This window comes from Brassica oleracea, chromosome C4 (assembly GCF_000695525.1).
Source record: "Brassica oleracea var. oleracea cultivar TO1000 chromosome C4, BOL, whole genome shotgun sequence".
NCBI classification, from domain to species: domain Eukaryota; kingdom Viridiplantae; phylum Streptophyta; class Magnoliopsida; order Brassicales; family Brassicaceae; genus Brassica; species Brassica oleracea.
Window position 1 is genome coordinate 44646408 of NC_027751.1, and position 23358 is coordinate 44669765.

Below are 23358 nucleotides of genomic sequence, written 5' to 3' on the forward strand. Positions count from 1 at the left end.
ATAACAAAATTCTTTCATTTGGAAATCAAAGTTTAAACTTCTCAAGATCATCTTTTCAATTCTATTGAAAACAATTGACAACAATATTAAATATCATTTTAAATAATTTCTACAGATTGAAAACAAATTCTCAAAAACGTTCAAAGTTCTCTTGTAGTTGGATCCACAAGAATCTTTAGCTGTAATGAGATTCCAACTCCTCACCTTTTGAGATTTTGAAGTTTTAGTAATTTTTTCTGCTTCCAAGATAAATTCTCATAAAACGAGCTACCATGTTGATGGATCATTACCCTATTAGAAAACAAACGGAACAAAATGAACTATAAATTTAATAGGAAGGTTATGATAATACATCCATTTGATTTTGAAATATTAATATGTCAGATTACTTAGAAAATAAGATATAAACCACTTAAAATTATCAGATTTTTAATCACTTTATTTATTAGTCATTATTAAATCATTCAGAGTATTTTAAAATTTAAAGGAAAATTTTCATTAAAAGTTAAGTAAATCATTCAGAGTATTTTAAAATTTAGAGGAAAATTTTCATTAAAAGTTTTTTAAGTCCCACAAAATTTAATGAAATTTTCTCAAGATCCTTACAAATTTCATCAAATCTAGAAACCACCAAAATAATTTAAACTCATAATCCAATTGGCCCTAGTTTTTTTTGTAACTGTTGTAATTTTTTCTTGTTTTCCGCAACTATTATCTTTATAATGTTCTCTCAAAAAAAAAAAAAGATTGATGATAAAATTGAACTTTTTTACCAAACAAATATCCTTTAGCCCGGAAAATGAAAATCCAGAATCAAGAATGTTGACAGTGAGCATAGACAGAGAGAGGTAGACAAGGCTTTAGAGCCTGCAGACAACAAGTAGGTGCGAGTGCTAATGCATGCAATCTTTTTGCATGCAGACGTTATAAAGTCAAAATGCTCAGGTTCTGGAGATTCTAAAAGGACAATTATATAGTTATGTGATATTTGAAGTCCGTTTGTATGTTATAATTTATGAGAAGTTGTAAACTTAATACATGTCAACGCATAAATAATATAGATGTGGAGTCAGTAACAGATAATTAAGTATACTCGTCATGTCTAAATAAACAATTAGTTTTTGCTAGGTTATAAATTATAATGTGCGTAGATCATAAGAACCGTTTAATACATATATGGCCTGGCTACTGGCTACATAGAACGTGTATGCTTCATTTCACATGGTTGTACAGATTTACTTACTTGTCTGTCCATGTAAAGATTGGAGAAAGTTTACCCATTTTTTCTTTTAATATGATGAGTCAACGTCATTCTGTTGAGAGAAGTAAATTAATACAGCAATTATGACATAATCATTTAAGTTTCTCCTCGTTCTCCTTCCATCCTCTCTCTATAAACATGCGTATATATATATATATTCATTCACAGATATACATATTTATCGATTCTAGGTCTTGATATGATTGATCACATTCTGTGGATCTTTATCGTTTATTATCTTTTATGGTAGTTTTTAAACTATACTTTTTCAAAAAGAAAAGTTTTATAACCTATGAAAATTATTTTATTATTTGTTTATGAAAACTCTCTTTTTTTTTCTTGTACAGTTCTAATCTCTTCTTTTTTTATACAGTTCGAAGCTTTATATAGGAGAAAAACAATTACGACTGATTAGTTAAGGTGTTTTCATGTTCTCACAGAGACGGATCAGTCAATGTCTTAATTGATTATACGAGGGAATAGTACATACTTTTAACGTTTTTTTTTTTGACAAAGGGCTTTACATATTTTTAACGTATTGAATGATCCATCTCGAGAATCCATGCACCTCATTGTTCCTCTCTGATTTTTGTTCTTGTTCTTTTCTGCCTCTCTCTCTTCTTATATTCCTATATGTTAGAGCATCAGAGCATCGTATAAGTTTCTCTATCACGGTTCTTTAGGCATATATATTAATATTTTAACACACTAAATTAATCTAATTTAATTTTAATAGCTAAAATGTATTACACAAATAGAAAAACGACACATGTAGAATTGATTTCTTCCCATATGTGTAAAGTCTCTTTAAGAACATCCAATTCTCATCTTTGTCACACTCTCTTTCCAACTTTATTATATTTTATTATTGTTTGTGTTGAAAGATTTTATCTAGAAATCACCACTAATGGTGCCACGAGGAGAAATGGTGTACGTTTTTTAACAATAGTAAAATAATGATGTTTACTTTTATAATTATATTTAATTACTTTTAACAACTTACCTAGTAAATGATTTACACATGTAGAAATGTTTCTCGTTGCGTTTGGAGTACATACAGAAATGATCGTCTCTTACTATTTATTGTTCTCTCTTTTCGCTTTTTAATTTTTTTAATTGTTAGAAACTCCTAAAGGTACTATCACTAATGGTGCTCTTAAGACGTCCACCATAAGATATTCAACTAAGATGGATATTCATCAGGCCTGATATTCATAATTAGGCATAGGCTTTTGAATATTTGGTTCGGTTTCATTCTTTTAATTATTTATTTATATAAAATATAAGAATCATTCATGTATTTAATATAGATCACGTAATTTTAATAAAAATAATCAATTCGTTTAAACAAAATATCGAATAATTTTAGGTATTTCAAATAAAAATATTTGAGTAATTCAATTTTTTTGGGAAATATTCAGTTGAGTTTGATTATTTGATTATTTCAGTATAAACATAACTATTGTTATTATAAATCATATATTAGATATTTAATTAATTTATATATAGCTACTATTTTAAGTGTATAAATCGATTTTGAATATTTACTTGCTCATTCGGTTCTAGTTTCATATCATTTTTGAATATTTCATATATGGAAACATAAAAAAAATATTCAGCTATTTATAGTTATTTGGTTTGGTTCGATACCTTTTAATTCGGTTTAATTTTTCAGTTCAGAGTATATGCCTAGACCGATTTGTTGACAAAAAAAGACCTATTTATAATAGAGTGAATATATTGTTTTACATAATTTTTTTTACGGAAAGTTATCTAACGATTATTCTTTATTTGAAACCAATGATGTTCAATTATTTGCAAATCATTTCGATATAGAATTGTTCACAGTTATGTGCCATTAGATTATAGATGGCAGATCTTGCCGGTATAATATACTATTGTATTATTGTCTCTTTTTTTGTAAATGTATTATTATTTCTTGACATCATTAATATATTAGTATATTGAAAGTAAAAGCTCCCGACAGAAAAGAAAATTGAAAGTAAAAATTATTTGTTATCAAAAAAGAAATATCCCCATATGTATATATATAAGTACTATATTCAAATTCACAAAGTACGTTTGTTATAATTTGGAGCATATGGAATGGGACAGTGTCAATGCAAAATGCATCATAACATAAGAAACAATATAGTACAGTGTTCTTTATTATGTTTATTTTTTGTCTAACCCTTTGCTCTCTTGCGTCCCTTTCCATTGCACTTTAAAATTAAATGAAGTTTTCCCATTTTCTTGCTAAACATATAATCTCATTTCGGGTATAAATACCCTTATCCATACACAAAGTACCAATAGTTGGAGAAGTATCATAACAATTAGAGAACATACACAAAGCAACAATATTTTGTTAAACAGAGAATGAGTCCAGTGGCTGCAACGAGGTGGTGCCCGACGCCGGAGCAACTGATGCTCTTGGAAGAGATGTACCGGAGCGGCATACGGACTCCTAATGCGGTGCAGATACAACAAATCACAGCTCACTTAGCTTTTTATGGACGTATCGAAGGCAAAAACGTCTTTTACTGGTTTCAGAACCATAAGGCGAGAGATAGACAGAAGCTGAGGAAGAAACTAGCTATGCAACTTCACCAACAACAACATCATCTCCAACTCCAGCTCCAACAAATCCAGCCCAAACCAATATCGATGATGTCTCAACCACTTAGTAACATCATTGATCATCATAACCATTACCACCATCATTATAATCATCATCGTCCTTATGATCATATGTCTTTCGCTTGCTGCTCTCAGCCTTCTCCCATTTGCCTTTCTCATCAGGTGTGTAATATTCTTAATTGTCTACTCTTTTTTTTTGGGTAGATGTTTCGTTATACAATTTAATTGGATGCAAATGTTTCTGACCAGAATCAGCCTTGTGTATATGGAAATAAACAACTACCAATCTGAGCCTAACTCTGGTTTATTAACGTATATAGTTATAAACCGATAAATAAGCTCAAAGCTTTAGAATATCATATATTTTTGCTACTTAAATAGTTTACATAGAAAGCTGAAAATGAGAATGTAACAAGGTATTTTGTTTGCCCTAGTTTCTTACAAATGTTGAGTTTTTTTTGCAACAAATGATGCTAAGTTTTAGAATGCTTTCATGGAAAATATAGGGCATTGGAGTAGAAGCTCAAAGCAAAGTGGTGAGTGAACATTACTGCAACAAAAGTGGAGGTGACGAGATGTTGATGCAAAAACCAATCACGGGTCAGAACACTTCGTACGGCCGAGATTGGATGATGATGATGGATATGGGCCCACGACCATCATATCCCTCATCATCATCAGTGCCCGTTCCATATTGCAACATGATGATGAACAGTCCAAAGATACCACTAAAAACCCTCGAACTCTTCCCAATCTCATCCATCAATTCCAAACATGACAGTTCCAAACTTTAAAGAAAAGACAACAACAATAGAGATTCTGCAGGTGTTTCATTCATGTATGATGCGTCAATGGCTAATACGAGGACACGTGTATTTGGGGGTAAAATAATAGCCGTTGGACAAATTTACATGACATCTTTCTCTCTCTCTTATGTCTCTATCTCAGCAGTATAATTAATGGGAAGTTTTAATAATTTATAGAAAGATGTCTTTTACAAGTTGCTTGATGGAGTTGGGACTTGAGAGCTTATGAGTTGTAAAATTGGGTGTCTTGGTTTCTGCAATTGCATGCATGTGTAGGCTATTGTCTTTAGGACTAGACAATGAGAAAGTTCCCCTTTGTCTAATGTGTAACATCACTCTTTATTTTGATGTGGTCACCTTTCCTTTGATGTGGTCACCTTTCCTTTGATGTGTACCATGATTCTTCCCTTTTTGTTTTTATTTTACTTTCCCATGATAATAATAATTGAATAGTGATTACAAACTTTCTTGATTTTGATAAACTAATTGATGCCAAACTTCACATCATGTTAGAATACTTTCGTATATATATATCCGCCGTAAATGTAAACACATGTTTCGGTTTTATTATTAGATGATATTATTTTTTTCAAAAAGAGATAGTATTTGAAGGATCAAATAAGAAATATTTTAAAGAAAAACAAGAAAGGAAAATAGTCTAAGAAAAATTATGAAACATGATGAATATATATAATCCGATGAAACTCTAATGAATTGATAAATATGTGTATTTTATTGAATAAAAACAATTTAGTGATTATGTCCGATTATGTGTATAAAAGCAACTCCAGCGATTAAAATAGGCAAAAAACCCGGATCCGAAGAACCGAACCGGACCCGATCCGAAAAAGTAGTACCAAATCCGAACCAAAATTGATTAAATATCTGAACGGATTCAAAATTTTGGTATCTAAAGAATCGAAACCGAACCCGATCCGAACCGAAGTATTTCGGGTATCCGAATGTAACCAAAATAGATTTATATACCTAAATATATTACTTATTTTTAGCTTTAATATATATTAAAACATCCAAAATATATAAGATACTTTTAAGTTGTGTAAAATGCTTGAAAATATATAAAAATAGTCAAAAGCAAATGTCTAAAATAGCTAAAATATATTCAAAACACCAAAATGCTTAAAATATCTATTGATTTTCTATCCAAATATTCAAATCAAAACAATTTATATGTTAATTTTAGCTATTTTGACATATATTATACAAATTTATATGTAATATATTATTTTGTTTTATAGATTTTGAGAAATTGTAAGCATATAATGAATATTAAAATTTTAAAAATAATTTAAATGAGTTATCCGAACCCGAACCGAATCCGCAAAGATCTGAACCGAACCCGAACCGAAATTTAGAAATATCTGAATGGGGCTGAAATCTTTAAACCCGAAAACCCGAATAGATCCGAACCGAACCCGAATGAGTACCCGAAGGCCCACCCCTAAAAATACTCTATAGATATCTCATCAATCTAATGCCAATAACTTTAAGATAATTAATTTATATAGCTAAATAAACAAAACTTAACCAACTATATATGAAATCACATGTAGCATTAGAGTCTATAACAAGTTTTTAAACAAGTTCATATTCTCTTTTCATAACAATAAGTCGACTGTTGGGATACTTTGAATAAAGAGAAATTGGGTTGTATAACATGAAAAAAAGGCTTAATTCACAGAGTAACCAATTTTTTAAATATTCCTATATACACTATTACATTTACATAATAATATTGTATTAGCCTTCCTTTTCACCGGCACAAAAAAAATTAATTAATGGTTATTGATGGTGAAAGATAAAACGTGGCTCTTTGTTGCTCAGACACTCTCACAAAATAATTTTTTTATTGCTGATATTTGGAAAATTGAATAGATTTTTCCAAAATAGATTTGAGCAAAGAAGACGTTACGGACTACGTTCCCGGAAAGTTTTGTGGAGGAAAAAACCAGTTTAGGAGGCTTTGTCAGTGACGGAAAGGAGATGCTTCTCAGATTCCAAAAGCGACAGTAGCAAGAACACGAAATCTCTGTTGTATGTGGGAGACGATGAACAACTTTTGTGATTGTATTCTATTCTATGCATATAAAATATAAATATATATATATATTTTGTTATACGTTATATTCTGTTACTGTACTATTTTATCGTTCCATTCCAATTGTTGGTTAATAAAAAATGCTCTATTTTGTTTAGAAATATGATTTGTAATTTTCTTAAATTCTAACTATCTTTACATTTATATGTAAAAAATTGTATTGTGATCAATATTGTATAGTTTAATATTACATAATGTAATTTAATATTACATAATATTATGCACATTTAAGATTTTGATATTTGGGTTTATGGTTCATATTTGGGTTTAGTATTTAGAAGATGAAGGGGTATGATTGGGGTCAACATTAACTTCTTACATGCAATCACATACATTTCATAATTTCACCAATATATACTATGTTATTTATTTTGTTCCATTATATTTGGGTTTAGAGTTTATATTTGGGTTTAGAGTTTATACTTGGATTTAGGGTTTATTGATTAGAGCTTAGGGTGTAATATTTAGGGTTTGTGGTGGGATTAGGGATAACTAGAGTTGGAATATGTTTAGTATTTAAAGGTTGTAGATGAAGTTATAATCTTATATTATTTCGGTGATATGGAATAGAATATTCGATGCATATCTATGTGGTTAATAAATATATATCTGGATGATTTCTCCAAGAAAAATACAGCACCTACTTTTTCACTTGCAACTGGAAACCTTTTAATCGATATGGCAAAACCAGATAAAATGGAATACAAATGTCTCACATTGTATTTTAAAATCAATGTTACTCACCTAATTTATCTCTCAAACATGGCTATTACACAAATAAGCCCAATAAACTAGCATACGAGATATACTTCTAGAACCTTCCTTCAAAATACTCTATATGGCTAACGGCTAGCTGGTTTATGAGTGGTCGTGGTCTTGTAAGTTTGGTAGGTCGTCATATTGCCATGGAAATTACAAGAAAGTGATATTTAAGCCAGCAACACAAACCTACAAGGTGTAATATATAATAGTGGGATAGTTTACGCTCTTACAACATCAGAAAAAGACTCCTGAATCCATATGAATCATGTTGTTAGAACATATGAAAATGAGCTAAGAAAAATGTTTCCTTCCTTGCTTTGTTCATATCGTGTAAAGAAGCTACACTGAAACCTCTATAAATTAATAATGTTGGGATTACACCAAAACTATAATTTTTTTATCAATTTATAGAGATATTAATTTATCGATATATTAATTGAACCAAAAATTTAATTTGAGACTATGAAATTATATTATTTTATAGAGATTTTTTAGTGTATATTAATTTATAGAGTATTAATTTAAAGAAGTTATACAGTATATTTAGACTCAAGGGTTGAACAATATACTTGCTTGCAGCTTTTTGGTTTGCAAAGTGTTCATGGAAACGTTCAAAATAGTATTATTACTTGTTATTTTGAATCATAGATGAAATCAAATTTAGGTACTTACCTGTTATAATAATAAAAACGGTTGAACAAAAAAAAACGTAAAATATAACTAAAGTGCGGGTTCAAAAAAAAGAAACAAATGGAGAGATTTGTTTGTCGCTATACAAACTCTTTCTCGTGTTCCTATTAATCTCACGGTAGCCGACATATCCTTTGTTTTTTTTTTCAGTTGATGGCTGTTAACGGAGGTCGACCACCGTTACTAACGTGTTTCGCTTCTCCGTTAGATTGCTGCATTTGTTTGGGCGACTTGGAAGAATCATGAAAAGCCTTCAACAATTCCTCAAACGATGGCGTTTTAAGTTCCTCAATCGAGTCAGCCGTTGGTATGTTGTACTGTCTCTTCCTCGGCGTTGAGCTTGTTGCTTCATCCACCTAAGTAAACATAAAACATAATTTAAATAAATCGATTTCCAAATTCAGTCATGTATATATATGATTAAATTTTAAATAATTCTTCCAAATTCAGTCATGTATATCCCTAACATGATTAAATAAGAATGACTACCAAAGTAAATATATAAATGCAATTTAAATAATCCTTTTCAAAATTTAACCATTACCTTGTATTCGTGACCAAGACATTTCCCTGTGTTCTGTTTGATTTCGACAACATTGTTGTCATGGTGACTTCTTAATTCTTTCAAGCTTCCATAAGTAGGAGCTATGGTGGAATTAATATCAGCCGAAGCGTCTTTATCAAGCTGTAACGAGTCTGCAAAACCAAAAAGATTTAAATCAACTGATAGAATCAAGAAACTATAATAAATGTATGAGGCAAATCGAATTACTTACTGTCAATGGATGAGAGGATATCTCTGTTTGCAGAATCAGCTTCGCTTAGAGTGTTCGAGACTGCAGACGATAACTGAGCTCGTAGTTTCTCATTGTTTTCTTTGGCTCCTCTGATTTATACATGGAGAAGATTAAGATTGAATGTGTATGGAAGGAGGATGCAAAAGTATATATGGTTCATTACCGAACAAGAGAATCTGCGTTTCCAACATTCCTCTTTTCTAGATCGACCAATGATTCTTGTGCAGTCTTCCATTGTTGAGTTCCAGTTCTTGAATCTTCAAGGCTGAGGGAAAAATCAATAATGGCTCAGAGAATTAATAAACCACATTAGAAGTAATAAACTTATGAAATAAAAGTGTGATTTACCATTTTAGAAGTATTTTCTGCATATCTTCCTTTGCAACCTCAACTGCAGAGATGTTATCGAGATGATGAGACTCTGCTTGGACCATGTGAGCGTTCCACTGGACTTTGACGGAGGAAGCTGATTCTTGCATTGCAGACATTTCTTGCTGCAACGCACCGGTTTGTGAAGATGATCCTTCGCGGATATCTTGCACAGCTATCTGAACCAACTCTTTCTTCCTTGCGTGGGAGCTTGCTAGTAACTCTGCAACTTTCTCAATCATTTGTTTCTCTTCATTTGCAATTGATTCCTGAAGGGCAAAAAGCATAATTCGTTATAAAAGGCTCGTGTTGTAGAATTAGATAAGGAGAAATAGCAAAAACCAACCTCGAATTTCTTTGTGAATGCTGATAGTTTCTGCTCGTTCACGTTTTGGGCGTCTTCTGCTAGCTTTGTTAGCTTACATGCGTGCGTGTCTAGAGTCTTGAAGAAGTCCAACATCACCTCGGAGACGGACTTAGCAGACTCAATTGATCGGGAATGCAAATTGCGCTGTTGCTGTGTGAATGCAGAGAGCTTCTCCTCTTGATTGTGAAGGCTACTTTGAAGCCCTTCGAGTAGGGAGTGAGCCTCTGATGTAAACCCTTTGAACATCTGATTCAACACATGTTGATAAGGTCAAAAAAATCAATATCAAAGAAATTGACTACATGATTGAGAGATTCTCTTCTTACATCTTCTAGTGCACAAGAATGTTTTGTCACGTCCGAGTTCAAGTCATTCAAAGTCGTTTGGCTGTCTTTATCCAGAGTCACTGCTATATCATCTAAAGACTTGATGCCTGAGTTGTACCTTTCCTTCAACTGTGCTAAACTTCCCCGTAAAGTTTCAGTTGCCTGCAAAGAAGACCATGTGTAAACATTATTTCAAGATAGATATAACAGACAGAGAGGTACGGGAAAATAATTTCTTTTCATGTTTTACCTCTGTCTTTGCAGACACGAAAGATGCCATAACTTTCTCCATGTCTTGCAATTGTTTTTCCTGCTGAGTCACTGAACCTGCCACACTGCTGTTCAAGACTTCAAGTTGCGTTAGCAATTGTGATTGAAACTCCTGGATGAGCGATCTATTGCTGTCTTCAATCTTGTCCTTTCTCTCTGGAATCATCATCCATCAATAAGCTTAGTTTAGTTTTCAGAGAGTGATGACAATAATGGGAGAGAAGAAAGAGAGCCACAAACCAATTTTGGCGAACAAGTTAGAAACATCAGATGCGGCATTTTCCAACTCTGCCTGAAGCTCGACAGCACGGTCAACAAGTGTTTTCTCTGAGAAAATGTGACAAGGTTAAACCTATGTTTCATTAAACATATAATGAATTGAAGAAATTAATTCATCTCGTAACCACACCATTAGACAGATGAAAACCAATTTACCTGATTTAAGGAGATTGGATATCAAGTACTCTTTTTCCTTGATTGTTGCAACTGCCTGTCTATGTTTTTCTTCGAGATCTAACAATGCTTGTTCCGTTTCCCGGAGTTTTTTCTAAATTCACAGAAGAAATACAAGAAGTTAATCCTTGCAGGAATAAGTACAAGAAGCAGGTCAGTGGACAAGCCAGAGCAAGAACTTGTGATAGATACCTCAGTCTTATCAAGCTTCTCCCTTAGTCCAGCAGTTACAAGCTGTTCCGCATTGTACAGCTCTTGAAGCTCAATTATTTGCTACATTTAACAGTCACAATAGTAAGCAATACTTGGGTAGCATGAACTACAATATAATCCTTTCAAATTGAACAGCTTACCTTGTCTTTAGCTTCACCCTCTACTTCCATTTGCTCTATCTTCTCAGCCATAGCCTGCAGCAACCAATAAAGAATGAAGTCTGAGTCTATCTTCTTCTAAAAATTTTAATAGACAAGAGGTATTTATTGCATAATAAAAACTGTACCTTTTTCTCGGCTTCTTCTTGAGTGTACCTCTCCTTTGGAATATAAATTCCATTTTTCTCCCTTGCAGCATAGACCTCTGAACAAGCCAAGAACAAACGCATCAGTATTCGGTAACTGAAGGGGGATCCAAAATATGTTGTTACCAATAGATACCTTGCTTCAAACGTTCAATCTCTCCATACAAATCTTTCATAATAGCTGATTTCATCATCTTCTGGTTAACCTGAATGCAGAAGGAGCAGTATTACATAACTAAACTGGCAGAGTCAACAGATCGAGATGTGTGTTACGGACCTCTGGTTTATTTTTGATGTGTTTCGCACGGTGTGCATAATCAAGGGTGCTGAGTGTTTCTTCGAGACAGTGAACAGAGGGTGATACTGTAGCAATCACGCATGTTTTTGTTTTTCCTCCCAAAGAGTCTCTCAATAATCTTGTCAACTTGCTTTCTCTGAAATTTGATGCATATAATTAAATGATTAGAGAACTATCGAGCATGTCTTGAATGTTATAGAGAGATAAGATACTTGGGCAACAAATCTTACCTATATGGAATATGACCAGAGTGTTCAACCAACGCATTTATGACACGTCCGAGTGTGAGCAAACTTTTGTTGATCTCTCCAGCTTCCCTGGCTCTACCCTGCAATGTAGAGACTCATATTATTTAGTAAAATCATCCAGGCATTTCTGTACATGACTAATTCACAGCATCAGTGTATGTAAGAGGATTATGTATGGTGGTTATATATACCTCTCGAGCACCAGATCGTGAAATATTCTCTGAACCAGCAAGATCAACTAGATTTAGCTTTCCACTTTTGACAATCTCTTCCCCCTCTGGAGTACATTCCTTGATGTGTATTGTAACCGAAAATATTGAATGAGATCTACTACTTTGTTTGTTGAGAAGAGTCTCTGCAGTGCGTCTCTTGGCTGACCCTTTCTCCAAGACTTTGTAAATCTCATCAGCAGTAGACACGATTTCTTCTTCCAACCCTCGCACAAAAACGCCCCCTTTCCCATCTTCCATGAGGGCCAGAGGCTTCTTTGATTTGTCATCTGCGAATTTTGTTTCTTCCGGAGCTAAAAGGTCCGTAAGTTCTTCATTGTAGAGCTCAAGAAACGAAACTTTCAAACTGTATTCAGCAGCGCTTTGTGCTTCCAGAATATCAAATATCTGCTTAACCGCTCTAGGGATAACACCTGCATCACTCGGGATTTCACCGTTCTAGCAAGAAAACCAAAATGAGGACATCAGTGAAGATGCTATTCATGTACTTGAAATGGTGGTTGGCTTACCTTTTTTCTTGCTCCACCTTCCATTGTGTATGTCTTCCCAGTCCCTGTCTGCCCGTATGCAAAGATGGTGCAGTTATACCCATCAAGAACCTCAAACACTATGGGAGAAACTGCTTGATGATACAAGTCCTTCTGTTGGGACGTTGGGCCAAAAACCTAACAGATTCAAAAATCCAAGAAACTGTAAGCAACTAATACAAGCATAGGAACATAGGCAATCTAAAAAGCCTTTAAATATTAAACCTTGTCAAACAAGAAGGTCTTATCAATCTGCTTCCCAGCAATATTCTGAGCCACCGCCACTTCTTTTTTCCGGTCATTGCAGGTGAGCACCGCAGGCGTTTGTAACCTCGTCTCCTCCGAGTTAAATGGTCTGAAATCATCACAAAACCAACAAACCCCGTAGTGAAGATTATTAAGCTCAAGAATACACACACACAAGGTGTTGTTATTAATTAATCGTCCTGCCTTTTAAAAAAAAGGATAGTTTGAAACAACGTACCTGCAACGAACAATAACCTGTATATTCACACCCTTCTCTTTCTCACTCTTGTTAAACGAGTTTGAGTTTCCGTCAGCTGATCTGAGATCTCGATTCGACTTATCAGTAGAACGTGGCGTTTGACATGGAGACTTCACGGAACCTCCTCCTCTTTTAGCATCCATAGATCCGCCTTCTTGTTTCTATAGCTCCGTATCACTGCACAAATGGTAAGTAAGTCAAGGATCCCACACAAATAAGATTTAAAAATCGCAATCAAGAGAGCTCAAAAAGCTCCATTGACCTAACGAATCGATCAATAGTAGCAATGAGTCAACTAATCACGCCCTAAACGCAATGATGCTATCTAAAAACTCAAAAGGAGCCAACGAATCGTGACCTAGAAACATAAACAAACGAAAAAACGAATCCGCATTATCGATTAAATCGAAGTTTCTACCGACGAATCATGCGTTGAATCGTGAAACTGCGATTAGAAAACGAGAATGAGAGATTGAAATGCTTGAAATGCGTCTCTGGAATCACCAGAAAAAAAGATATACCGGAGAAACGATGGAGATTTTTGTTTCTGATTTCTTCGAAGCAATCTCGGAGACTCACAAATCGTTTTTCGAAAATATTGTGGCGATGGATTGGTGAGAGAGGAATATAGAGAGAGAGAGAGAGAGAGAGAGAGACGCTTGAATTAAAAGAGATTATTATTATTTTTTTTTTTAAACAAGAACGTTACGGCAGGCGCTCTGGCGTTTGACTTGTTACACGCCAATGGAGCTGACGGCGTTAAGTTTTTAGCCGTTATGTTGTTAAAATCCGTGATCCAACCGTTGTGAAAAAGGACAACACGGAAAATATAAAGAAAAGCCTGGCCCCAATTTGAAAACTTTCGAATATTTAGTTTTTTTTTTTGAAATTTTATTTTGTTTTGACCCTAATTATTCTTAGAATTAGTGGTTTGCCCATAATGTTTACTTTGTTAAATTAAAACATTGTCATTTCTGTTTTTTTTTTCCTTATTAAAACCTCAGCAACCGTGATAAAATGTTCGTTTTTAAATGCCATTCTAAAGATTTGATTTTTGCAATAATCAATTCAATAAGTTAGTGATCGTTATATAGATCATACTCAACTCTTCAAAAGAAATACATGCAGTTAAATAAGTTGCAAAAAATCTTTATAAATTTGTTCTTATTATTGACTCCTGATTCTTCTTAGAAATAAGTGGTTTGCCCATAATGTTTTCTTTGTTAATTAATACATCGTCATTTGTGTGTGTGTTTTTTTTTTCAAACCTACAATTTTACCAAAGTTCAACAAACGCAAGAATATTATTACATTGGTAAAATGTTCATTTCTATTATGACATCCTAATTATTTGTTTTTTTTTCCAGTAACTAATTCATTAAGTTAGCTAGTGCCTAGTAATGGTTACAAAAGTTAATCTGTAGACTGATAGCTTTAAATAAGTTGAAAAATCTTTAGATCTTTTTTTTTTTTTTTGTAAACGAAAAATCTTTAGATCTTTTACAATACTAGAATTGTAGGATATGGCTACTAGCAAAGTACAGAGAGACACTCCAAGTGCGCATATGTTCGATCAAATGTTTATATAAAGTTGTAACAAAGTTCTCAGTATGGGATCCATTTTCATATGTATGATAAACTTCCTATATGAAAGTCAATAATGTCATAACACAACCTCCCACCCCCAAAAGTATGTTTCATCATCAAAAAAGCATGTTTCACAAAAAAAAGTACACGTTTCAAAAAAACGATTATTACAAAAATCTTAATCTTTTTTTGTGCAACTACAAAAATCTGAATCAGTTCGAGAAATTGTATGTCAACGGAAAATAAAAAAAGTTGGCCTCACGTCGACGGAATAACTCACTTGACTTGATTTCACTAGGTAGCCCGGAAAAGACTTCGTCAATAGTTTTTCAATGTGTATTATAATTTTTAATTCACTTGGTTATACCAAGATAAGGCTTTGGGAAATGGTTTTAGTTTTCTGATTTCTATAGTGGTTTGCCTGAAATCTAAAATACGCATTGATTCTTTGTAGAAAAATTCTTGAAGGCTAAAAAGGAGGAATGTCATCCTCATTACATTGTGGTCTTGGTTGCATCTGGTCTTGTCTAGTTGTAATATAGAGCTGTAGCTAGTCGCGAATTGGTGAACGGCTGAAAAATCCTTATTTCTCAAAAAAAAAAACTCATCCTACTTGATTTAGGTCAGGCATGGCAACCTGGTCCGTCGGCAAATCAAAGAATAAACCATTTTTTCCAAGTTGGTTTGGAATTCCATTTGTATTGCTAGGCCTCCCAAACCTTGGGCTGCCTTGGTACCACAAGGATATTATTTCTTGGCACGCAACAGCAACTTGGCTTTTCATCCGGAATAAGAACCCTACTTTTGATCAACTCGCTACTTGGGATGAGGACATGGAGCCTATCTGTCTGCTATGTGGTGTTCAGGATGAATCCCGAAACGACTTATTCTTTGAATGTTCCTACTTCTCTATATTATTTGGTGTGATGTCAAGAACAGGTTTCATCTCCTAACTTCTCCTTACGCTTGGAGTGATATTCTCTTATGACTGCCTAATGTCCATGGAAACTATAAAGTGAAACTGGCGGTTCTACAAGCTTGGCAGGCTGCCATTTATGAAATCTGGTGTGAGAGGAACCAAAGATTAGATGATGGGCTATCCTTAACTCCTTCCGTGTTGTAAGATACATTATTTCATCCCTCATAGATAAATGTTCAGTTATGTCTTTCGGGACAGGTTGTCACAAAAAATTCGGGTCAATTGGTGATAACTTGTCCTGTGAGGGACAGGTTGTCACAAAAAAGTCGGGTCAATTGGTGATAACTTATCCTGTGAGAATGTTGTCAAATGGTGAAGTTTTGGGTTCAAGGAACGCGAAGCGCACCAATAGCCTACATGGAACAGTCAGTGAAGGCTCACATGTTCACATGTGAAGGGTTAGGGTCGGTGTCCTGCAAAGCTGTGAGTCTGGGTCCACGGGACGGATTGTCACATGTCAATTGCAGGTCATGCCCAGGGTCTATGTTTAGCTAACATCTGGTTTGACCCGCCCTAGCTGCTCTTTACTTTTAGGTTTTAACATATTTTATGATGTAGCGGAAAGTACGATAACGCAAGTAACCTATTGATTCTAAGAATACCAAGGAGACGCTGCCTTCTTGAACTCGTTGAGATCTACACATCTACCGAAAACAAAGTTGAGATACTCTTCTCAGTGCTTAACAAAAGCTCTTTATAAAAAATATCAATTTCAATAATCTGAATACAAACTTAAAGCCTAAACGGCTATATATAAGAAAACCATAAAACCCTAAAATAATAAAATTAATTATCTAAAATAATTAATAAAATAAATGATAAGATATTAAGAATATTTTCAAATATCTATCTACATCATTTTAGTCAGATAGATATGAATGTATCAGTTAATAGGATACTCAATTTCAATATCTAGTTAAGTAGGCAGTTTGTCAAAATCTATGTACAATTTGTAGTTGTGTATGTAATATTAATAAATTTTGTTAGAGATACTTGTAAATCATCATGTTTTTATTAAAAATAATATGAAAATTTCATAAAAATATCCCAGCTAACTTTCATTAATCACTTTAATATCTCTATTACCCAATCTAATATTTTAACTAATTATATCTTTCATTTTAATACACTAGCTTTAAAACTGTGTTTATTTTAATATTTGAACTATGTTTATTTTAATCAAAATATTGTTAAGTTTTAAACAAAATTTAAAAAATCTCCCAAATCAAAAAAAAAATCTTTAAAATTTCTAATTTTATTTTAAATGTTAAAAATAAAAGAAACTAAATTATGGATAATTTTAAAGCATTTCGAATGAATACTATTTTTCTCTCTAGAGAAAAAAAAATAATATTCCATAGGAGATGATCTTAGGACAGTAGATACTAGATGTCTAAGATGTAACAAACATCAAGTAATCAATAACATGCCAAAGGCTTTTTGAAAACCCAAGTCCTAGATGATTATAACATGAAAAAGATAAATACATTCACTACGAAATTCTACACTTTTCCCCGTAACGAACTGAGAATCGCAAATTTGTATTCTTTAATAAGTTTGAAATATGCTGTCAAAAAATAAAAAGTGAGAAATATTTTTTGTTTGGTTTTCATTAGCCCATAAGTATTTTTGGGCCAGTCCTCACTTAAAACATGTAAATGGCATATATAATCCATATAATCAAAATCCATTAGATGACGAAAATTGGAGCCATTCGAATGTAGGCACAATGAACAGATGGTTCCGTCACTTGTCAGGGCCGGTTTAACATTCTGAAGGGTCCCTTGAACAAAACAATATTTTGGGCCCTATACCTAATAATTTTAATTTATAATTAAAATATTATTAAAAATACTAAAATTTTAAAACAAATTAGCAAAATTTATTATTTTCGTTTGTATTTTAATTTTTTATAAGAACTTAGTTTAGTACATCATTAAATATCGTCTAAATTAACACTATAATACCCAAAGAATATGGGTCTTTATTATAAAAAAAAATATATATATATATATAGATCCTTTATATTATTAAAATTAATGGACTTTTGGTGGGTTCTGAGACGGGCGCACTGTTTTTCCTCCCCTATCAAGCCGGCCTGCACTTGTTTGAAGCATTGTATAGAATTAACAGCAGTTTGGAGGAATTTGCATTCCCCAACTAATCAACCTATCTTAGTTTCAAACAAACAATAATAATCAACCTATCTTGCTAGATATGATAACAGAGCATATGATGGAATGATTTGGAACTCTTCACGTGAACCAATGATTAACTGGTCTTGCAAAGTATCGTTTGCCCATTGTGTATTTTAAAAAGTAGAATATATGGACCTAATCAAGAACTCTCATGTGTGCCAATACAACGTGTATGGTCACCATGGTACTAGCTCGGCGAGCAGGGCCAGCTTACTAGGGGAGATGGACAGATGGTGATAAGGCCTATAGTCCAACCCTTATTCTAATAATTAAGTATATTTTATTTTTATACAAAAAACTATTTTATGAATCATTTGTCAAATACTATTATGAATCATGTGCTGTAGACACACTATATGTAAAGAATGTGGTACGATTAGTAATTATGTATAAGTAAATTTTACAAAATATTATATTTCATGAATCTCTAAAATATATAGAACTTGCGAGGGATGAGGATATATTTAAAGTACTTTTATAAAACAAGGTTTTTAAGCATTAACATCCAATGCAAATACATAGTAGTAATTAGGGGTGGACACTTTACACGATATCTGAAGCCGCATCCGAACCCGATCTGAAAAACCTGAACCGAAATCCGAACCAAAGTAGCAAAATATCCGAACGGGTATTGAATTAGGAGATATTGGATATCCGAACCCGAACGGGTAATATCCGAACCCGAATGGATATCCGAAGATATGTATAATTAACATTATATTTCTAGTTTACATGTCTCATTTTATATAAAATATTTATATTGATACTACACATACTTTAAGTTCATATGATATACATACAATTACGGAGAAATTATTTGCTACTCACTTAAAATGCATGTCAAACTTTTTATTTCAAGAATTAACACAAAAGTTACATCCAAAATTTAAAAATAATAACCAAATTAATGTCTTTTTAGTTTCAAAATGTTATGTCCAAATCTATTAACTATTTAATCTATTAAAAAAAATTAGTTAAGTGAAAGTTATATTTTTAAATACAATAAATTTGAGAAATGAAAATTTTAATTTTTTTTTTCAAAATGTAAATATCCGAACCCGATCCGAAATAACCGAATCCGAACTAAAAATACTCGAACCCGACCCGAAGTACAGAAATATCCGAATGGGTTCTGCACTTCTATACCGAAATACCCGATCCGAACCCGAAAATGTAACCGAACGCCCACCCCTAGTAGTAATTGTAAGCAATGACATTTAAAATTTTCTTATAGCATAAATACTAATTGTAAGATTCAAAATATAGTAAATAGTGTAATTTGTATTTCCTGAAAATGAATAGATACATTTGACAGATCATTGTGCACTGTAACATATAAAATGATTCCCAAATATCATAATTTTCATCCTAATATGTACTATATTTTTTTTTTTTGAAACACTCCTAATATGTACTATATAGGATAACTATTGTAAGCTTGAACTGGTAATTAATATACAAATTCTATATATGTTAGAATCTTTAAAGATAATTTACTTAAAATGACTTTACATATTATATCATGAAGGTAACACATCCTTATAAATATAAGATCTATTCTACTTTATAATATCATGTTTTGTAGCTTATATGTTAAAACGAAACTTGGAAAATGGCGAGAAGCAGAAAAGGTCGTCGAAAGATACAGATCGTAAAAATGGAGAAAGATAGTGACCTTCAAGTTACGTATTCAAAAAGAAGACAAGGTCTTTTTAAAAAAGCTAGCGAGCTTTGCACCTTATGTGGTGTAGAAATTGGAATACTTGTGTTTTCACCTGGTCGGAAAGTATTTTCTTTTGGTAATCCAGATGTTAGATATGTATTTAACCGTTTCAAAATTTATCACCAGAATCCTTTTCAGCTTACTGAATTTGGTCCAAGCGCAACTATCCGAGATCTTAACAGCATACTCAGTCAGGTAAACATCAAATTTTTGTTGTTTTCTAAGAATATAAATAAGTTATTTAAATGTATATACTCCAAACCATACTTTATAAAAAATCGATCTTTATATATGTATATATATATATATATATATGTGTGTGTGTGTGTGTGTGTGTGTGTGTGTAATTTACGCTATGGCATGAACAATGGAGAATTGATTATTAAGTAAATGTGCAAAGTTTTCTAACTCATTATATAGGATATAATGGAAAATATATTTAATTTTAAAAAGGTTGTATGTTCATTTTTATAGTTAGATCGTGTTGTTTCAAAAGCTATAATCATATTTATATAAGCGCCGTTTGTTTCCATGACTAAAATATGTTTATTTCTTAATTACATGTAGAAGCATTGATTGCTTACACACGATATATTATTATTGCAGGAGCTGGTAAAGCTTGAAAAGGAGAAAGCAAGGAGGAAAATTTTGGAGAAGATTAGAATTCAGAGAGAAGAAACAGATAAATGGTGGGAGAAACCTCCCAGTGAACTTAACTTGCGTCAAAACGCTTGTCTAGTAAGTGTTTTGGAAAATCTGAGGATGAATTTGGGAAGTCCACGCTTCCAACAAGCAATGGTTCCTCAGAATTACTGTGGTGGAAGTAATAACAACATTGTTGGTGGCGGTAATACCGATCCTCTCGACGAAAGAAGCATGTTCGATGTGAATGCGTTCAACTACAATCCCAACATGATGATTCCTAATCAAGGACCAATGTTAGGATATAACAACATTAAGTTTGAGGTGTTTGATCCGATATACAATATGAATTGGCCTGAATATAAGCACGGTCCCTACTAGGACCAAGATCGGAGGGGCGAAGGAAGAGGCAAGAAGAAACCTCATAGCATCAATCAACATAATCCCAATCATGGTTTTCATCGCATTCATCATGTTTAAACTTAGCTTTTTGCTTGTGTTGTCTGTTTTAATAATTATCTATCCATAAGAGATTTGTTTCAGTTTGTTTCATTTTCTTTTCCTGTTTTTGTTGGTTCTTTGTGTTCGTTTTGGATGAATATTTAATATATAATTTTCATCTCCAAATTTTATTGATAGTTTTTTTTTTGTATTTTTATCCTTAACTACTATATATAATATAATGTAAATTACATCCCCCATTAAGAGTTGAAAGCTTTAATAAGTTAAAAATGATTTCATAGGAGATAGAATTTTGACTTTGATACAGATTGTTCCGAGTTGATCAAAAATCTTGTATCTCCACCTATGTATACTGTGAGATTTATAGAGTTCTCTTCTCTAGTTGTGTTTGTGTGTGTATAAACTCCAATGGAGAAAGATGAGAGCTTGCTCTAGGTGATTTAGAAAGAGAGATTGATGAAAGTGTTTACGAGAGAATAAGAGACTTAGGAACATAGATTAAGAGACTGAGAGATTAGGAGAATAAGAGATTAGAGATTAGGGTTTCAGATTCAAGAACACGTTTTCATTTCCATGAAGTGGAGAGGAGAAATCCTCCTTACTCCCTTAAAGCTTTACAAAACGTCACCAATAGGTTTATATATGCTTTTACAATCTGCAAACTCATAAACCTAGATCTAATGGCTCATAATAGACTTGAAGGATGGACGGTTCAGATGGAGAGTTGGTATGGCTTCATCTGATTGGTTAAACTCTCTTTGCTGTCTGATTGGTTTATTTGAATCTGGTCAAGTAGAGACCAGCCTCTTATTGGCTCCTTTTAGGCTCCTGAATGTTCCCATGTATCTGTCCAGATACATGGTCAATACACAGCTCATGGACAGCTTGCACAGCCTGTCACTTATCCACAAACAGTCCCATGACTTAGAGAAAGACAATGGCGCCCCTTATGATCAGAATCACCTCTTTGCTTCTTCACACACTTAGCTCACGAGTTGCTTCTTCCTTGGGACGCAAGTTAGGTCTTGTTACAAACATCAGGGTGTGTACGGAATGCTTTCCTGATCGTACCAACGCCCTAATTTTGCACAAGACCTAAAATGTCTCAAATGAGTGAGTTATGCTTCTCGGGTCGATCCCAGTCCGTACAGGTCCGTACGGCCTCGTCCCGGTCTCGCCCTATATTTGCACACTCGCCCGTTTGCTCCTAAACCATCTTCTAAGTCCCTCCTGGACTTGGCCCTATCTTTGCACAACCCTTAGGACACTTCTGGAGACCTTCAGACACTTCAGGACTCTTGATAGACAATCTCTATAAGACTTGTCCTATCTTTGCACCAGACCCAAACTCCTCTATACTTCTCCTTTGACTCCATTTCTTTTCTTCAAGTTAACACTCCCCCTCAAGCTTGACTCTAGCTGATCCTAAGTCAAGCTTGGAACCTTGAAGAACTTCCTCATTAAAAACCTCACCAAGGAAAACCCTTTGGGACAAAACCTTGATGAGGGAAAAAGAGTAAAGTCTCCAAGGCCTAGGGATTGGCCAGTGAGTCTTTGTGCCTTATCAACAATGTAAGGGGCACAAAGACTCTGGATCATGGCCCTCATGTGATGCAAGATAGAACCCACTCCTCTTGCTCATCATCAACACTTCTTGTACTCTTCTTCAGACAGATCTTGGTCTCTCCTCCTTTCTCACAACCTTCTTGTTGTGAACAAGTGCTCGAACTACCAGATCTTCCTTGATAGATACACGCTGAGTCTTGGCTGCTTCTTCTTCATGAGTCACCACCATGTTACTAAAACCTTCATGAGAATGCTTCAGCTATAGTACCAAGACTGCTCTTCTCTTGAGGCCGCCTTGGAGATCGCTTCACCCTTCTTCATCATGCTTCATAACCGGCCTGCTCCTCTTCTTGAATAACCACCAAGTACTCTCAGATCATGTAAGCTTCAACACTCCCCCTCAAGCTTGAGACTCTCATAGGAACAAGCTTGGATGGATAGCTTCATGATCTGCACCATTACTCCATTGCAACACCTTCTGAACTCGCCATCTTCATGGAGTGCTTGTGGAAGCTTCAACTACCTCTTCAGCCACCTCACACTAGAAGCCGCACTGATAGAGTCTTCATCTTCTCACAGCCAAGAGTGCTCTGAACACTCTTTTGCCTAGACACGCCACTGCCTAGATCCGGATGGCTCCTTCTTCTTCAGTTGCTTGCAATGGACCTTCTGAACCTTCTTGATCCGACTGATAGCTCACTAAAATCCCCTCCTCAAGCTTGGATTGAGTATAAGTCCAAGCTTGCAAGTGAGCTTTAGTGAGACTTAACACCAGTGGCGCATCACCACTTCTGTATCAACTCTCCATTGCACACACAATGGGCAAACGTCTCCTACTTTCAACTCGGATGGATGTTGAACCAAGAACACATCTTGTGAACCTGAAACATCACTCAAACTCCAGCAAAGATGAGACACAATAGTATTGGGATCAATCCTTGATTAATTATCAAGTTTGATTCCCAATATCACAAGCATTGCAACAGATTAAACAAGACATTTTCAAGTTCTAATCT

The 23358-nt window shown here is 33.8% G+C and overlaps 3 protein-coding genes across 5 annotated transcripts; 2 read left to right on the forward strand and 1 right to left on the reverse strand.

Moving 5' to 3' along the window:
• The first annotated feature begins 3596 nt into the window (after nucleotides 1-3596).
• Nucleotides 3597-5107, forward strand: LOC106342819 (WUSCHEL-related homeobox 3). Its single transcript, XM_013781855.1, has 2 exons — nucleotides 3597-4063; nucleotides 4408-5107. Exons 1-2 carry the CDS (start codon nucleotides 3641-3643, stop codon nucleotides 4693-4695), a joined length of 711 nt encoding a protein of 236 aa, XP_013637309.1. The 5' UTR covers nucleotides 3597-3640; the 3' UTR covers nucleotides 4696-5107.
• Nucleotides 5108-8237: 3130 nt separating this feature from the next.
• On the reverse strand, nucleotides 8238-13829 carry LOC106342818 (125 kDa kinesin-related protein). Of its 2 annotated transcripts, none has more exons than XM_013781853.1 (21): nucleotides 13707-13829; nucleotides 13165-13362; nucleotides 12906-13035; nucleotides 12663-12818; nucleotides 12115-12591; nucleotides 11906-12003; nucleotides 11655-11811; nucleotides 11514-11583; nucleotides 11360-11436; nucleotides 11214-11267; nucleotides 11053-11133; nucleotides 10843-10954; nucleotides 10648-10734; nucleotides 10388-10563; nucleotides 10138-10299; nucleotides 9791-10057; nucleotides 9424-9713; nucleotides 9239-9340; nucleotides 9055-9164; nucleotides 8823-8974; nucleotides 8238-8634 (listed from the first exon to the last, which is right to left on the reverse strand). In XM_013781853.1, the coding sequence occupies exons 2-21, from the start codon at nucleotides 13326-13328 to the stop codon at nucleotides 8425-8427; spliced, it is 3132 nt and encodes a 1043-aa protein (XP_013637307.1). In that variant the 5' UTR covers nucleotides 13329-13362; nucleotides 13707-13829; the 3' UTR covers nucleotides 8238-8424. The 2 variants fall into 2 exon arrangements, with proteins under 2 accessions (XP_013637307.1, XP_013637308.1); XM_013781854.1 differs by lacking the exon at nucleotides 13707-13829 and adding an exon at nucleotides 13448-13547.
• A 5718-nt stretch (nucleotides 13830-19547) lies between these two features.
• LOC106341331 (agamous-like MADS-box protein AGL62) lies at nucleotides 19548-20738 on the forward strand. Of its 2 annotated transcripts, XM_013780117.1 has the most exons (3): nucleotides 19581-19630; nucleotides 19799-19867; nucleotides 20279-20738. In XM_013780117.1, exons 1-3 carry the CDS (start codon nucleotides 19607-19609, stop codon nucleotides 20693-20695), a joined length of 510 nt encoding a protein of 169 aa, XP_013635571.1. In that variant the 5' UTR covers nucleotides 19581-19606; the 3' UTR covers nucleotides 20696-20738. The 2 variants fall into 2 exon arrangements, with proteins under 2 accessions (XP_013635570.1, XP_013635571.1); XM_013780116.1 differs by having other exon boundaries at nucleotides 19548-19867.
• Nucleotides 20739-23358: the final 2620 nt, after the last annotated feature.